Source organism: Somniosus microcephalus, unplaced genomic scaffold (genome assembly GCF_052327205.1).
Source record: "Somniosus microcephalus isolate GS21.2 unplaced genomic scaffold, FLI_Smic_1.0 unresolved_chr9, whole genome shotgun sequence".
NCBI classification, from domain to species: Eukaryota; Metazoa; Chordata; class Chondrichthyes; order Squaliformes; family Somniosidae; genus Somniosus; species Somniosus microcephalus.
Window position 1 is genome coordinate 16,616,179 of NW_028225187.1, and position 14,957 is coordinate 16,631,135.

Here is a 14,957-nt window from a genome sequence, read left to right on the forward strand (position 1 = left end):
GTAACAGGCTCGAGGGGCTGAATGGGCCTCCTCCTGTTCCTGTGTAACAGGCTCGAGGGGCTGAATGGGCCTCCTCCTGTTCCTGTGTAACAGGCTCGAGGGGCTGAATGGGTTTCCTCCTGTTCCTGTGTAACAGGCTCGAGGGGGCTGAATGGGCCTCCTCCTGTTCCTGTGTAACAGGCTCGAGGGGCTGAATGTGCCTCCTCCTGTTCCTGTGTAACAGGCTCGAGGGGGCTGAATGAGCCTCCTCCTGTTCTGTGTAACAGGCTCGAGGGGCTGAATGGGCCTCCTCCTGTTCCTGTGTAGCAGGCTCGAGGGGGCTGAATGGGCCTCCTCCTGTTCCTGTGTAACAGGCTCGAGGGGCTGAATGGGCCTCCTCCTGTTCCTGTGTAATAGGCTCGAGGGCTGAATGGGCCTTCTCCTGTTCCTGTGTAACAGGCTCGAGGGGCTGAATGGGCCTCCTCCTGTTCCTGTGTAATAGGCTCGAGGGGCTGAATGGGCCTTCTCCTGTTCCTGTGTAACAGGCTCGAGGGGCTGAATGGGCCTCCTCCTGTTCCTGTGTAATAGGCTCGAGGGGGCTGAATGGGCCTCCTCCTGTTCCTGTGTAACAGGCTCGAGGGGCTGAATGTGCCTCCTCCTGTTCCTGTGTAACAGGCTCGAGGGGCTGAATGGGCCTCCTCCTGTTCCTGTGTAACAGGCTCGAGGGGCTGAATGGGCCTCCTCCTGTTCCTGTGTAACAGGCTCGAGGGGCTGAATGTGCCTCCTCCTGTTCCTGTGTAACAGGCTCGAGGGGCTGAATGGGCCTCCTCCTGTTCCTGTGTAACAGGCTCGAGGGGCTGAATGGGCCTCCTCCTGTTCCTGTGTAACAGGCTCGAGGGGCTGAATGGGCCTCCTCCTGTTCCTGTGTAACAGGCTCGAGGGGCTGAATGGGCCTCCTCCTGTTCCTGTGTAACAGGCTCGAGGGGCTGAATGGGCCTCCTCCTGTTCCTGTGTAACAGGCTCGAGGGGGCTGAATGGGCCTCCTCCTGTTCCTGTGTAACAGGCTCGAGGGGGCTGAATGGGCCTCCTCCTGTTCCTGTGTAACAGGCTCGAGGGGGCTGAATGGGCCTCCTCCTGTTCCTGTGTAATAGGCTCGAGGGGCTGAATGGGCCTTCTCCTGTTCCTGTGTAACAGGCTCGAGGGGCTGAATGGGCCTCCTCCTGTTCCTGTGTAACAGGCTCGAGGGGCTGAATGGGCCTCCTCCTGTTCCTGTGTAACAGGCTCGAGGGGGCTGAATGGGCCTCCTCCTGTTCCTGTGTAACAGGCTTGAGGGGCTGAATGGGCCTCCTCCTGTTCTGGTGTAACAGTCTTGAGAGGCTGAATGGGCCTCCTCCTGTTCCTGTGTAACAGGCTCGAGGGGCTGAATGGGCCTCCTCCTGTTCCTGTGTAACAGGCTCGAGGGGTTGAATGGGCCTCCTCCTGTTCCTGTGTAACAGGCTCGAGGGGCTGAATGGGCCACCTCCTGTTCCTGTGTAACAGGCTCGAGGGGGCTGAATGGGCCTCCTCCTGTTCCTGTGTAACAGGATCGAGGGGCTGAATGGGCCTCCTCCTGTTCCTGTGTAACAGGATCGAGGGGCTGAATGGGCCTCCTCCTGTTCCTGTGTAACATCTCACACTGGGCTCTGCTCTCGGGTGGGGGCATGGGGGGTTTACAGGGAGAGGGGGCTGTGAGTCAGATGGTCAGTCGCTGGCGGTGTGGGTGGGGGCCTGTTGTTTCACCAGGGGGGTCTCCCGCTCTGGTGGGGCGGGGGTCCCGCGCTCTGGCGGGGCGAGGGTCACGGGTTCAGTCGCTGGCGGTGTGGGTGGGGGCCTGTTGTTTCACCAGGGGTGTCTCCCGCTCTGGCGGGGCGGGGGTCCCGCGCTCTAGCGGGGCGAGGGTCACGGGGTCAGTCGCTGGCGGTGTGGGTGTCTCTCTCTCTGTCTGACCCTGAGCTCCTCTCTCCCTCTCCAGGACCGTCTGTACTTTGTGATGGAGTACGTTAATGGAGGCGATCTGATGTATCACATTCAGCAGGTTGGCAAGTTCAAGGAGCCTCACGCCGTGTGAGTGACCCGCACAGAATCTCGACCTGTGTCCTTATCACACAGTCACTGACTCCATCTCTCTGTCTCTGTGTGTGTCTCTCTCTCTGTCTCTCTCTCTCTGTCGCTCTCTCTCTCTCTCTCTCTCTCTCTCTCTCTCTGTGTCTCTCTGTGTCTCTCTCTCTCTCTTTCTGTCGCTCTCTCTCTCTCTCTTTCTGTCGCTCTCTCTCTGTCTCTGCGTCTGTCTCTCTCTGTCTCTCTCTCTCTCTCTCTGTCTCTCTCCTGTCTCTCTGTCTCTCTCTCTCTGTCTCTCTGTCTCTCTGTCTCTCTCTCTCTCTGTCTCTCTCTCTCTCTCTCTCTCTGTCTCTCTCTGTCTCTCTCTGTCTCTCTCTCTCTCTCTCTCTCTCTCTCTGTCTCTCTCTCTCTCTCGCTCTCGCTCTCTCTCGCTCTCTCTGTCTCTCTGCCTGTCTCTCTCTCTCTGTCTCTCTCTCTCGCTCTCTCCGTCCCTCTCTCTGTCTGTCTCTATGTCTCTCTCTCCGTCTCTCTCTCTCTGTCTGTCTCTCTCTCTGTCTCTGCCTCTGTCTCTCTCTCTCTATCTCTCTCTGTATCTCTCTCTGTCTCTCTCTCTATCACTCTCACTCTCGCTCTCTCTGTCTCTCTCTCTCTCTGTATCTCTCTCTGTCTCTCTCTCTTTCTATCACTCTCTCTCTCGCTCTCTGTCTCTCTGTCTCTCTCTGTCTCTGTCTCTCTCTCTCTCTCTATCTCTCTATCTCTCTGTCTCTCTATCACTCTCTCTCGCTCTCTCTGTCTCTCTATCTCTCTCTCTCTCTGTCTCTCTCTCTCTCTGTCTCTCTCTCTCTCTCGCTCTCTCTCTCTCTGTCTCTCTCTCTGTCTCTCTCTCTCTCTGTCTCTCTCTCTCTCTCTCTGTCTTTCTCTCTGTCCCTCTCTCTCTCTCTGTCTATCTCTCTCTTTCTTTCACTCTCTCGTTCGCTCTCTCCCTCGCTATCTGTGTTTGCCTATTACTCTGATAGCTAATCGATTGATACTAATCGATTGATACCGTATCATAAATCTCAATCGATTGTCCCAGGTTTCACCCTCTCTGAGTCTGTGGAGTGCGATGAGGTTTAATTGAAAGCTAACGATTCTCCCTCTCTCTCTCTCTCTTCGAATGACACACTGCTGTGGGGACAACCCCGGAACGACAGCTTCTATGCAGCGGAGATTGCAATCGGTCTCTTTTATCTCCACAACCATGGCATTATCTACAGGTACAGAACGATCCCATCGCTGTGTCCTTTTCGAAGCCTTCGATTCATATGCGAGTTAATCTCTGTGAAACCATTCTCCGCCCACCACCTTAAACATCCACTCCCTCCACCACCGGTGCGCCGTGGCTGCAGTGTGTACCATCTACAAGATGCACTGCAGCAATTCGCCAAGGCTTCTTCGGAAGCACCTCCCAAACCCGCGACCTCTTCCACCTAGAAGGACATGGGCAGCAGGCGCGTGGGAACACCACCACCTCCAAGTTCCCCTCCGAGTCACACACCATCCTGACTTGGAAATATATCGGCCGTTCCTTCATCGTCGCTGGGTCAAAATCCTGGAACTCCCTCCCTGACAGCGCTGTGGGAGTACCTTCACCACACGGACTGCAGCGGTTCAAGAAGGCGGCTCACCGCCACCTTCTCAAGGGGCAACTAGGAATGGGCAATAAATGCTGGCCTCGCCAGCGATGCCCACATCCCATGAAGGAATAAAAAAAAATCCTCCCACAATGTGCCAATGGTGCTCAGAACAGTTTGAGTGAATAGGAAGGGGTTTGGGTCCATTGGGATTGTGTACAGTGGGAGTGAATGGGAAGGGGTTTGGGTCCATTGGGACTGTGTACAGTGGGAGTGAATGGGAAGGGGTTTGGGTCCATTGGGACTGTGTACAGTGGGTGTAAATGGGAAGGGTTTGGGTCCATTGCGATTGTGTACAGTGGGAGTGAATGGGAAGGGTTTGGGTCCATTGGGATTGTGTACAGTGGGAGTGAATGGGAAGGGGTTTGGGTCCATTGGGACTGTGTACAGTGGGAGTGAATGGGAAGGGGTTTGGGTCCATTGAGATTGTGTACAGTGGGAGTGAATGGGAAGGGGTTGGGTCGATTGGGATTGTGTACAGTGGGAGTGAGTGGGAAGGGGTTTGGGTCCATTGGGATTGTATACAGTGGGAGTGAATGGGAAGGGGTTTGGGTCCATTGGGATTGTGTCCAGTGGGAGTGAATGTGAAGGGGTTGGATCGATTGGGATTGTGCACAGTGGGAGTGAGTGGGAAGGGGTTTGGGTCCATTGGGATTGTGTGCAGTGGGAGTGAATGGGAAGGGGTTTGGGTCCATTGGGATTGTGTACAATGGGAGTGAATGGGAAGGGGTTTGGGTCCATTGGGATTGTGTACAGTGGGAGTGAATGGGAAGGGGTTGGGTCCATTGGGATTGTGTACAGTGGGAGTGAATGGGAAGGGGTTTGTGTCCATTGGGATTGTGTACAGTGGGGGTGAATGGGAAAGGGTTTGGGTCCATTGGGATTGTGTACAGTGGGAGTGAATGGGAAGGGGTTTGGGTCCATTGGGATTGTGTACATTGGGAGTGAATGGGAATGGGTTGGGTCCATTGCAATTGTGTACAGTGGGAGTGAATGGGAAGGGGTTTGGGTCCATAGGAATTGTGTACAGTGGGAGTGAATGGGAAGGGGTTTAGGTCCATTGGGATTGTGTACAGTGGGAGTGAATGGGAAGGGGTTTGGGTCCATTGGGATTGTGTACAGTGGGAGTGAATGGGAAGGGGTTTGGGTCCATTGGGATTGTGTACAGTGGGAGTGAATGGGAAGGGGTTTGGGTCCATTGGGATTGTGTACAGTGGGAGTGAAGGGGTTTGGGTCCATTGGGATTGTGTACAGTGGGAGTGAATGGGAAGGGGTTCGGTCCATTGGGATTGTGTACAGTGGGAGTGAATGGGAAGGGGTTGGGTCCATTGGGATTGTGTACAGTGGGAGTGAATGGGAAGGGGTTGGGTCCATTGGGATTGTGTACAGTGGGAGTGAATGGGAAGGGGTTTGGCTCCATTGGGATTGTGTACAGTGGGAGTGAATGGGAAGGGGTTGGGTCCATTGGGATTGCGTGCAGTGAGAGTGAATGGGAAGGGGTTTGGGTCCATTGGGATTGTGTACAATGGGAGTGAATGGGAAGGGGTTGAGTCCATTGGGATTGTGTACAGTGGGAGTGAATGGGAATGGGTTTGGGTCCATTGGGATTCTGTACAGTGAGAGTGAATGGGAAGGGGTTTGGGTCCATTGGGATTGTGTACAGTGGGAGTGAATGGGAAGGGGTTTGGGTCCATTGGGAATGTGTACAGTGGGAGTGAATGGGAAGGGTTTGGTTCCATTGGGATTGTGTACAGTGGGAGTGAATGGGAAGGGGTTTCGGTCCATTGGGATTGTGTACAGTGGGAGTGAATGGGAAGGGGTTTCGGTCCATTGGGATTGTGTACAGTGGGAGTGAATGGGAAGGGGTTTGGGCCCATTGGGATTGTGTACAGTGGGAGTAAATGAGATGGGGTTGGGCCCATTGGGATTGTGTACAGTCGGAGTGAATGCGAAGGGGTTTGGGCCCATTGGGATTGTGTACATTGGGAGTGAATGGGAAGGGGTGTGGATCCATTGGGATTGTGTACAGTGGGAGTGAATGGGAAGGGGTTTGAGTCCATTGGGATTGTGTACAGTGGGAGTGAATGGGAAGGGGTTTGGATTCCATTGGGATTGTGTACAGTGGGAGTGAATGGGAAGGGGTTTGGGTCCATTGGGATTGTGTACAGTGGGAGTGAATGGGAAGGGGTTTGGGTCCATTGGGATTGTGTACAGTGGGAGTGAATGGGAAGGGGTTTGGGTCCATTGGGATTGTGTACAGTGGGAGTGAATGGGAAGGGGTTTGGGTCCATTGGGATTGTGTACAGTGGGAGTGAATGGGAAGGGGTTTGGGTCCATTGGGATTGTGTACAGTGGGAGTGAATGGGAAGGGGTTTGGGTCCATTGGGATTGTGTACAGTGGGAGGGAATGGGTTTGGGTCCATTGGGATTGTGTACAGTGGGAGTGAATGGGAAGGGGTTTGGGTCCATTGGGATTGTGTACAGTGGGAGTGAATGGGAAGGGGTTTGGGTCCATTGGGATTGTGTACAGTGCGAGTGAATGGGAAGGCGTTTGGGTCCATTGGGATTGTGTACAGTGGGAGTGAATGGGAAGGGGTTGGGTCCATTGGGATTGTGTACAATGTGAGTGAATGTGAAGGGGTTTGGGTCCATTGGGATTGTGAACAGTGGGAGTGAATGGGAAGGGGTTTGGGTCCATTGGGATTGTGTACAGTGCGAGTGAATGGGAAGGCGTTTGGGTCCATTGGGATTGTGTACAGTGGGAGTGAATGGGAAGGGGTTGGGTCCATTGGGATTGTGTACAATGGGAGTGAATGTGAAGGGGTTTGGGTCCATTGGGATTGTGAACAGTGGGAGTGAATGGGAAGGGGTTTGGGTCCATTGGGATTGCGTATAGTGGGAGTGAATGGGAAGGGGTTTGGGTCCATTGGGATTGTGTACAGTGGGAGTGAATGGGAAGGGGTTTGGGTCCATTGGGATTGTGTACAGTGGGAGTGAATGGAAGGGGTTTCGTTCCATTGGGATTGTGTACAGTGGGAGTGAATGGGAAGGGGTTTGGGTCCATTGGGAATGTGTACATTGGGAGTGAATGGGAAGGGTTTGGTTCCATTGGGATTGTGTACAGTGGGAGTGAATGGGAAGGGGTTTGGGTCCATTGGGATTGTGTACAGTGGGAGTGAACGAGAAGGGGTTTGGGTCCATTGGGATTGTGTATCGTGGGAGTGAATGGGAAGGGGTTTGGGGCCATTGGGATTGTGTGCAGTGGGAGTGAATGGGAAGGGGTTTGGGTCCATTGGGATTGTGTACAGTGGGAGTGAATGGGAAGGGGTTTGGGTCCATTGGGATTGTGTACAGTGGGAGTGAATGGGAAGGGGTTTGAGTCCATTGGGATTGTGTACAGTGGGAGTGAATGGGAAGGGGTTTGGTTCCATTGGGATTGTGTACAGTGGGAGTGAATGGGAAGGGGTTTGGGTCCATTGGGATTGTGGACATTGGGAGTGAATGGGAAGGGGTTTGGGTCCATTGGGATTGTGTACAGTGGGAGTGAATGGGAAGGGGTTTGGGTCCATTGGGATTGTGTACAATGATCTCCTCTTGATTTCTGGCCTTAGAGACCTCAAGTTGGATAACGTCATGCTCGATTCCGAGGGGCACATCAAGATTACCGACTTTGGAATGTGTAAAGAAAATATTTTTAACGGGATAACGACCAGGACCTTTTGTGGCACTCCAGATTATATCGCTCCTGAGGTACGGAAAATAAATGGTTAATCCCCCTCCGATAGGGAACAGGCTGCCCCGGTGTCGGAGTGTAAATGGGGAGAGGTGGGTGAGAGGGTTAATCCGCTCCGATAGAGAACAGGCTACCCCGGTGTCTGAGGTTAAATTCCAGCAGCCACTGCTTTCTCTAACATCTTTTCCCTTACAGATCATCACCTATCAACCTTATGGGTTGTCTGTGGACTGGTGGGCTTTTGGAGTCTTGTTGTACGAGATGTTGGCAGGACAGGTGAGTCTCATCTGAAAGACGGGCCCTCCGACAGTGCAGCGCTGCCTCAGTACTGCCCCTCCAACACTGTGGCATTCCCTCAGTACCGCCCTTCCGACAGTGCGCCACTCCCTCAGTACTGCCCCTCTGACAGTACAGCGCTCCCTCAGTACTGCCCCTCCGACAGTGCGGCACTCCCTCAGCACTGCCCCTCCGACAGTGCGGCGCTCCCTCAGTACTGCCCCTCCGACAGTGCGGCGCTCCCTCAGCACTGCCCCTCCGACAGTGCGGCGCTCCCTCAGTACCGCCCCTCCGACAGTGCGGCGCTCCCTCAGTGCCGCCCCTCCGACAGTGCGGCGCTCCCTCAGTACCGCCCCTCCGACAGTGCGGCGCTCCCTCAGTACCGCACCTCCGACAGTGCGGCGCTCCCTCAGTACCGCACCTCCGACAGTGCGGCGCTCCCTCAGTACCGCCCCTCCGACAGTGCGGCGCTCCCTCAGTACTGCCCCTCCGACAGTGCGGCGCTCCCTCAGTACTGCCCCTCCGACAGTGCGGCGCTCCCCTCAGTACTGCCCCTCCGACAGTGCGGCGCTCCCTCAGTACTGCCCCTCCGACAGTGCGGCGCTCCCTCAGTACTGCCCCTCCGACAGTGCGGCGCTCCCTCAGTACTGCCCCTCCGACAGTGCGGCGCTCCTCAGTACTGCCCCTCCGACAGTGCGGCGCTCCCTCAGTACTGCCCCTCCGACAGTGTGGCGCTCCCTCAGTACTGCCCCTCCGACAGTGCGGCGCTCCCTCAGTACTGCCCCTCCGACAGTGCGGCGCTCCCTCAGTACTGCCCCTCCGACAGTGTGGCGCTCCCTCAGTACTGCCCCTCCGACAGTGCGGCGCTCCCTCAGTACTGCCCCTCCGACAGTGCGGCGCTCCCTCAGTACTGCCCCTCCGACAGTGCGGCGCTCTCCCTCAGTACTGGCTCCGCGGAGTGTCGGCCTGGACTTTGTGCTCGAGGCTGTGGAGTCGGGTCTCGAACCCACGACCTTCTAACTCAGAGGCGAGAGAGTCTAGGGCTTGAAGGGCTCTTCACTCTGAAGGGGGGAACTGCGTAGGACAGTGAGACCAAATATTGTCCTCATGATCACCCTCTGTGACGTTGGAGGGGGTCAGTTGCATGTGAGGAGACCCGAGGGGGTACGGCAGGTGAGCGGGTTCGGGGTGGGAGTTGGCATGCGATGAGTCGTACCGCGCTAACCCTTGCCTCTGGTTCCACCCCGTGCAGCCTCCATATGATGGTGAGGATGAAGATGAATTGTTCCAGTCCATCATGGAGCATAATGTATCGTACCCCAGAAACCTGTCTCGCGAGGCTGTTTCTGTCTGCAAAGGGGTAAGGCGATTTCAAAACCTTTGGTACCAGTGATGAGGGACTGGGAGAGACTGGAGAAGCTGGGGTTGTTCTCCTTAGAGCAGAGAAGGTTAAGGGGAGATTGACCAGAATGGGACCAGGGATGAGGGACTTCAGTGATGTGGAGAGACTGGAGAAGCTGGGGTTGTTCTCCTTGGAGCAGAGAAGGTTAAGGGGAGATTGACCAGAATGGGACCAGGGATGAGGGACTTCAGTGATGTGGAGAGACTGGAGAAGCTGGTGTTGTTCTCCTTGGAGCAGAGAAGATTAATAGGAGATTGACCAGAATGGGACCAGGGATGAGGGACTTCAGTGATGTGGAGAGACTGGAGAAGCTGGGGTTGTTCTCCTTAGAGCAGAGAAGGTTAAGGGGAGATTGACCAGAATGGTACCAGGGATGAGGGACTTCAGTGATGTGGAGAAGCTGGGGTTGTTCTCCTTAGAGCAGAGAAGGTTAAGGGGAGATTTAATAGAGGTGTTCAAAATCATGAAGGGTTTTGATAGAGTAAATAAGGAGAAACTGCAGTGGCAGGAGGGTCGGTAACCAGAGGACACAGATTGAAGATAATCAGCAAAAGAACCAGAGGGGGAAATGAGGAGAATGTTTTTTCCGCAGCGAGTTGTTGTGATCTGGAATGCGCTGCTGAAAGGGCGGTGGAAGCAGTTCAATAGTGACTTTCAAAAGGAATTGGGAGAAATACTTGAGGGGAAAAATTTGCAGGATACGGGGAACGAGCGAGGGGGAGTGGGACTAATTGGTGAGCTCATTACCGGGGGACCCTGGAAGGATTAAGCGTGTTTCTGAGTGGGGAGAGAGGGGAATGGTGCGATGGGACCTTGCGACAAGGCAGTGCCCACCAGGGTGTTGCAGCCTGTTCTTGCTGGATGATATTTGCTCTTTGTCCCCTCCAGACTCGACTATTCCGACGCTCTCCTACCCGGCCTTCCATCTTCCATCCTCCGTAAACATCAACTCATCCCAAACTCCCGCTGCCCCCCTCCGTTGCCTAACTCGCACCGAGTCCCGTTCACCCATCGTCCCCTGTGCTCGCTGACCTACACAGTATCCCGTCCGGCAACACCTCGATTTCAAAATTCTCATCCTCCTGCTCAACCCCTCCATGGCCCCTCGCCCCCTCCCTATCTCTGTAACCCTCCTCCAGCCCTACAATTCTCATCCTCCTGTTCAAATCCCTCCATGGCCCTCGCCCCCTCCCTATCTCTGTAACCTCCTCCAGCCCTACAATTCTCATCCTCCTGTTCAAATCCCTCCATGGCCCTTGCCCCCTCCCTATCTCTGTAACCTCCTCCAGCCCTACAATTCTCATCCTCCTGTTCAAATCCCTCCATGGCCCTTGCCCCCTCCCTATCTCTGTAACCTCCTCCAGCCCGACAATTCTCATCCTCCTGTTCAAATCCCTCCATGGCCCTCGCCCCCTCCCTATCTCTGTAACCTCCTCAAGCCCCTACAATTCTCATCCTCCTGTTCAAATCCCTCCATGGCCCCTCGCCCCTCCCTATCTCTGTAACCTCCTCCAGCCCCTACAATTCTCATCCTCCTGTTCAAATCCCTCCATGGCCCTCGCCCCCCTCCCTATCTCTGTAACCTCCTCCAGCCCCTACAATTCTCATCCTCCTGTTCAAATCCTCCATGGCCCCTCGCCCCCTCCCTATCTCTGTAACCTCCTCCAGCCCCTACAATTCTCATCCTCCTGTTCAAATCCTCCATGGCCCCTCGCCCCCTCCCTATCTCTGTAACCTCCTCAAGCCCCTACAATTCTCATCCTCCTGTTCAAATCCCTCCATGGCCCTTGCCCCTCCCTATCTCTGTAACCTCCTCCAGCCCCTGCAATTCTCATCCTCCTCTTCAAATCCCTCCATGGCCTTCGCCCCCTCCCTATCTCTGTAACCTCCTCCAGCCCTACAATTCTCATCCTCCTGTTCAAAATCCCTCCATGGCCCTCGTCCCCTCCCGATCTCTGTAACCTCCTCCAGCCCCTACAATTCTCATCCTCCTGTTCAAAATCCCTCCATGGCCCTCGTCCCCTCCCTATCTCTGTAACCTCCTCCAGCCCCTACAATTCTCATCCTCCTGTTCAAAATCCCTCCATGGCCCCTCGCCCCCTCCCTATCTCTGTAACCTCCTCCAGCCCTACAATTCTCATCCTCCTGTTCAAATCCCTCCATGGCCGTCGCCCCCTCCCTATCTCAGTAACCTTCTCCAACCCTACAATTCTCATTCTCCTGTTCAAATCCCTCCATGGCCCCTCGCCCCCTCCCTATCTCTGTAACCCTCCTCCAGCCCTACAATTCTCATCCTCCTGTTCAAATCCCTCCATGGCCCTCGCCCCCTCCCTATCTCTGTAACCTCCTCCAGCCCTACAATTCTCATCCTCCTGTTCAAATCCCTCCATGGCCCTTGCCCCCTCCCTATCTCTGTAACCTCCTCCAGCCCGACAATTCTCATCCTCCTGTTCAAATCCCTCCATGGCCCTTGCCCCCTCCCTATCTCTGTAACCTCCTCCTGCCCTACAAGTCTCATCCTCCTGCTCAAATCCCTCCATGGCCCCTCGCCCCCTCCCTATCTCTGTAACCTCCTGCAGCCCCTACAATTCTCATCCTCCTGTTCAAATCCCTCCATGGCCCTCACCCCCTCCCTATCTCTGTAACCTCCTCCAGCCCCTACAATTCTCATCCTCCTGTTCAAATCCCTCCATGGCCCTCACCCCCTCCCTATCTCTGTAACCTCCTCCAGTCCTACAATTCTCTTCCTCCTGTTCAAATCCCTCCATGGCCCTCGCCCCCTCCCTATCCTCCCTATCTCTGTAACCTCCTCCAGCCCATATGATTCTCATCCTCCTGTTCAAATCCCTCCATGGCCCTCGCCCCTCCCTATCTCTGTAACCTTCTCCAGCCCTACAATTCTCATCCTCCTGTTCAAATCCGTCCATGGCCCTCGCCCCCTCCCTATCTCTGTAACCTCCTCCAGCCCTACAATTCTCATCCTCCTGTTCAAATCCCTCCATGGCCCTTGCCCCCTCCCTATCTCTGTAACCTACTCCAACGCTACAATTCTCATCCTTCTGTTCAAATCCCTCCATGGCCCTCGCCCCCTCCCTATCTCCGTAACCTCCTCCAGCCCTACAATTCTCATCCTCCTGTTCACTGAGGTCACTGAGGAGATGGGTGAGATCCTAAGGAGATGGGGGAGGTCACTGAGGAGATGGGGGGACCCTGAGGAGACGGGGGAGACCCTGAGGAGATGGGGAAGATCCTGAGGAGATGGGGGAGACCCTGAGGTGATGGGGGACCCTGAGGTGATGGGGGAGATCCTGAGGAGATGGAGATCCTGAGGAGATGGGCGGGACCCTGAGGAGATGGGGGAGACCCCGAGGAGATGGGGGAGACCCCGAGGAGATGGGGGAGACCCCGAGGAGATGGGGGCGACCCCGAGGAGATGGGGGCGACCCCGAGGAGATGGGGGCAACCCCGGGGAGATGGGGGGCGACCCTGGGGAGATGGGGGTGACCCTGGGGAGATGGGGGAGACCCTGAGGAGATGGGGGAGACCCTGAGGAGATGGGGGAGACCCTGATGGGGGAGACCCTGAGGAGATGGGGGAGACCCTGGGGGAGACCCCGAGGAGATGGGGGAGACCCCGAGGAGATGGGGGAGACCCCGAGGAGATGGGGGCGACCCCGAGGAGATGGGAGTGACCCCGAGGTGATGGGGGAGACCCTGAGGAGATGGGGGAGACCCTGAGGAGATGGGGGAGACCCTGAGGAGATGGGGGAGACCCTGATGGGGGAGACCCTGAGGAGATGGGGGAGACCCTGGGGGAGACCCCGAGGAGATGGGGGAGACCCCGAGGAGATGGGGGAGACCCCGAGGAGATGGGCGAGACCCCGAGGAGATGGGGGCGACCCTGAGGAGATGGGAGTGACCCTGAGGTGATGGGGGAGATCCTGAGGAGATGGGGGAGATCCTGAGGAGATGGGGGAGATCACTGAGGAGATGGGGGAGATCACTGAGGAGATGGGGGAGATCACTGAGGAGATGGGGGAGATCACTGAGGAGATGGGGGAGATCACTGAGGAGATGGGGGAGATCACTGAGGAGATGGGGGAGATCACTGAGGAGATGGGGGAGATCACTGAGGAGATGGGGGAGACCCTGATGAGATGGGGGGGACCCTGAGGAGATGGGGGAGACCCTGAGGAGATGGGGGAGATCACTGAGGAGATGGGGGAGATCACTGAGGAGATGGGGGAGATCACTGAGGAGATGGGGGAGACCCTGAGGAGATGGGGGAGACCCTGATGAGATGGGGGAGACCCTGAGGAGATGGGGGGACCCTGAGGAGATGGGGGAGACCCTGAGGAGATGGGGGACATCCTGAGGAGATGGGGGAGGTCTCTGAGGAAATGGGGGAGATCCTGTGGAGATGGGGGGACCCTGAGGAGATGGTGGATGTCTCTGAGGAGATGGGGGAGACCCTGAGGAGATGGGGGAGACACTGAGGAGATGGGGGAGACCACTGAGTTCAGCGGGATTCCCTGAGGGGATAGAGGGGATACCCTCGGTAGTTGGAGACACCTCAGGGACAGAGTGGAGACCCTCCCGAAACCTCCCAAACTTTCCACCTCCATCTGCTCCGTGCAGACCCAATTCTTGGGCCAAGATGTTGGCCTGCCTCCTAGCATCTCCTTGAGCGGCAGGGAGACCCTCAGCCGTTGGAGATACCTCAGGAGACCCTCCCTAAACGTCTCCGCCTCCTTCCCCTCCTTTAAGACCCTCCGTAAAACCCAAATCCTTGCCCCAACTTTTGGATCCCGGCTCCGAACATTTCCTTGACTACCCATAAAGAAAGACTCGCATTTCTCCCGCGCCTTTCACGACCACCGGACGTCCCAAAGCGCTTCACAGCCAATGAAGTACTTTTGAAGTGTGGACACTGTTGTAGGAAACGCAACAGCCAATTTGCGCACAGCAAGCTCCCGCAACCAGCAATGTGATAATGACGAGATCATCTGTTTTAGTGATGTTCTGGGATAAATATTGGCCCCAGGACACTGGGGAGAACTCCCCCACCCTCCCCCTGCTCTTCTTCGAAATAGTGGCCGTGGGATCTTTTATGTCCATCTGAGAGAGCAGATGGAGCCTCGGTTTAAGGTCTCATCCGAAAGACGGCACCTCCGACAGTGCAGCACTGCCTCAGTACTGGCACTGGGGAGTGTGGGCCTGGATTATGGGGCTCCAGTCCTAGAGTATATACATCTACCTCCGACAGTGCAGCGCTCCCTCAGTACTGGCACCGGGGAGTGTGGGCCTGGATTATGGGGCTCCAGTCCTAGAGTATATACATCTACCTCCGACAGTGCAGCGCTCCCTCAGTACTGGCACCGGGGAGTGTGGGCCTGGATTATGGGGCTCGAGTCCTAGAGTATATACATCTACCTACGACAGTGCAGCACTCCCTCAGTACTGGCACTGGGGAGTGTGGGCCTGGATTATGGGGCTCGAGTCCTAGAGTATATACATCTACCTCCGACAGTGCAGCGCTCCCTCAGTACAGGCACCGGGGAGTGTGGGCCTGGATTATGGAGCTCGAGTCCTAGAGTATATACATCTACCTCCGACAGTGCAGCGCTCCCTCAGTACTGGCACCGGGGAGTGTGAGCCTGGATTATGTAGCTCGAGTCCCAGAGTATATACATCTACCTCCGACAGTGCAGCGCTCCCTCAGTACTGGCACCGGGGAGTGTGGGCCTGGATTATGGGGCTCGAGTCCTAGAGTATATACATCTACCTCCAACAATGCA

General features: G+C 55.9%; 1 protein-coding gene across 1 annotated transcript in view; it reads left to right on the forward strand.

The window, feature by feature from the left end:
* The window catches only part of LOC147084828 (protein kinase C alpha type-like), a 95,177-nt gene that overhangs the window by 77,726 nt on the left and 2,494 nt on the right, over positions 1-14,957 (forward strand). Inside the window, exons 8-12 of the mRNA XM_085979542.1 lie at positions 1,991-2,082; positions 3,270-3,332; positions 7,361-7,499; positions 7,678-7,758; positions 9,011-9,118. Coding sequence (XP_085835668.1) covers positions 1,991-2,082; positions 3,270-3,332; positions 7,361-7,499; positions 7,678-7,758; positions 9,011-9,118 — 483 coding nt within the window. The remainder of the gene's footprint in view (positions 1-1,990; positions 2,083-3,269; positions 3,333-7,360; positions 7,500-7,677; positions 7,759-9,010; positions 9,119-14,957) is intronic.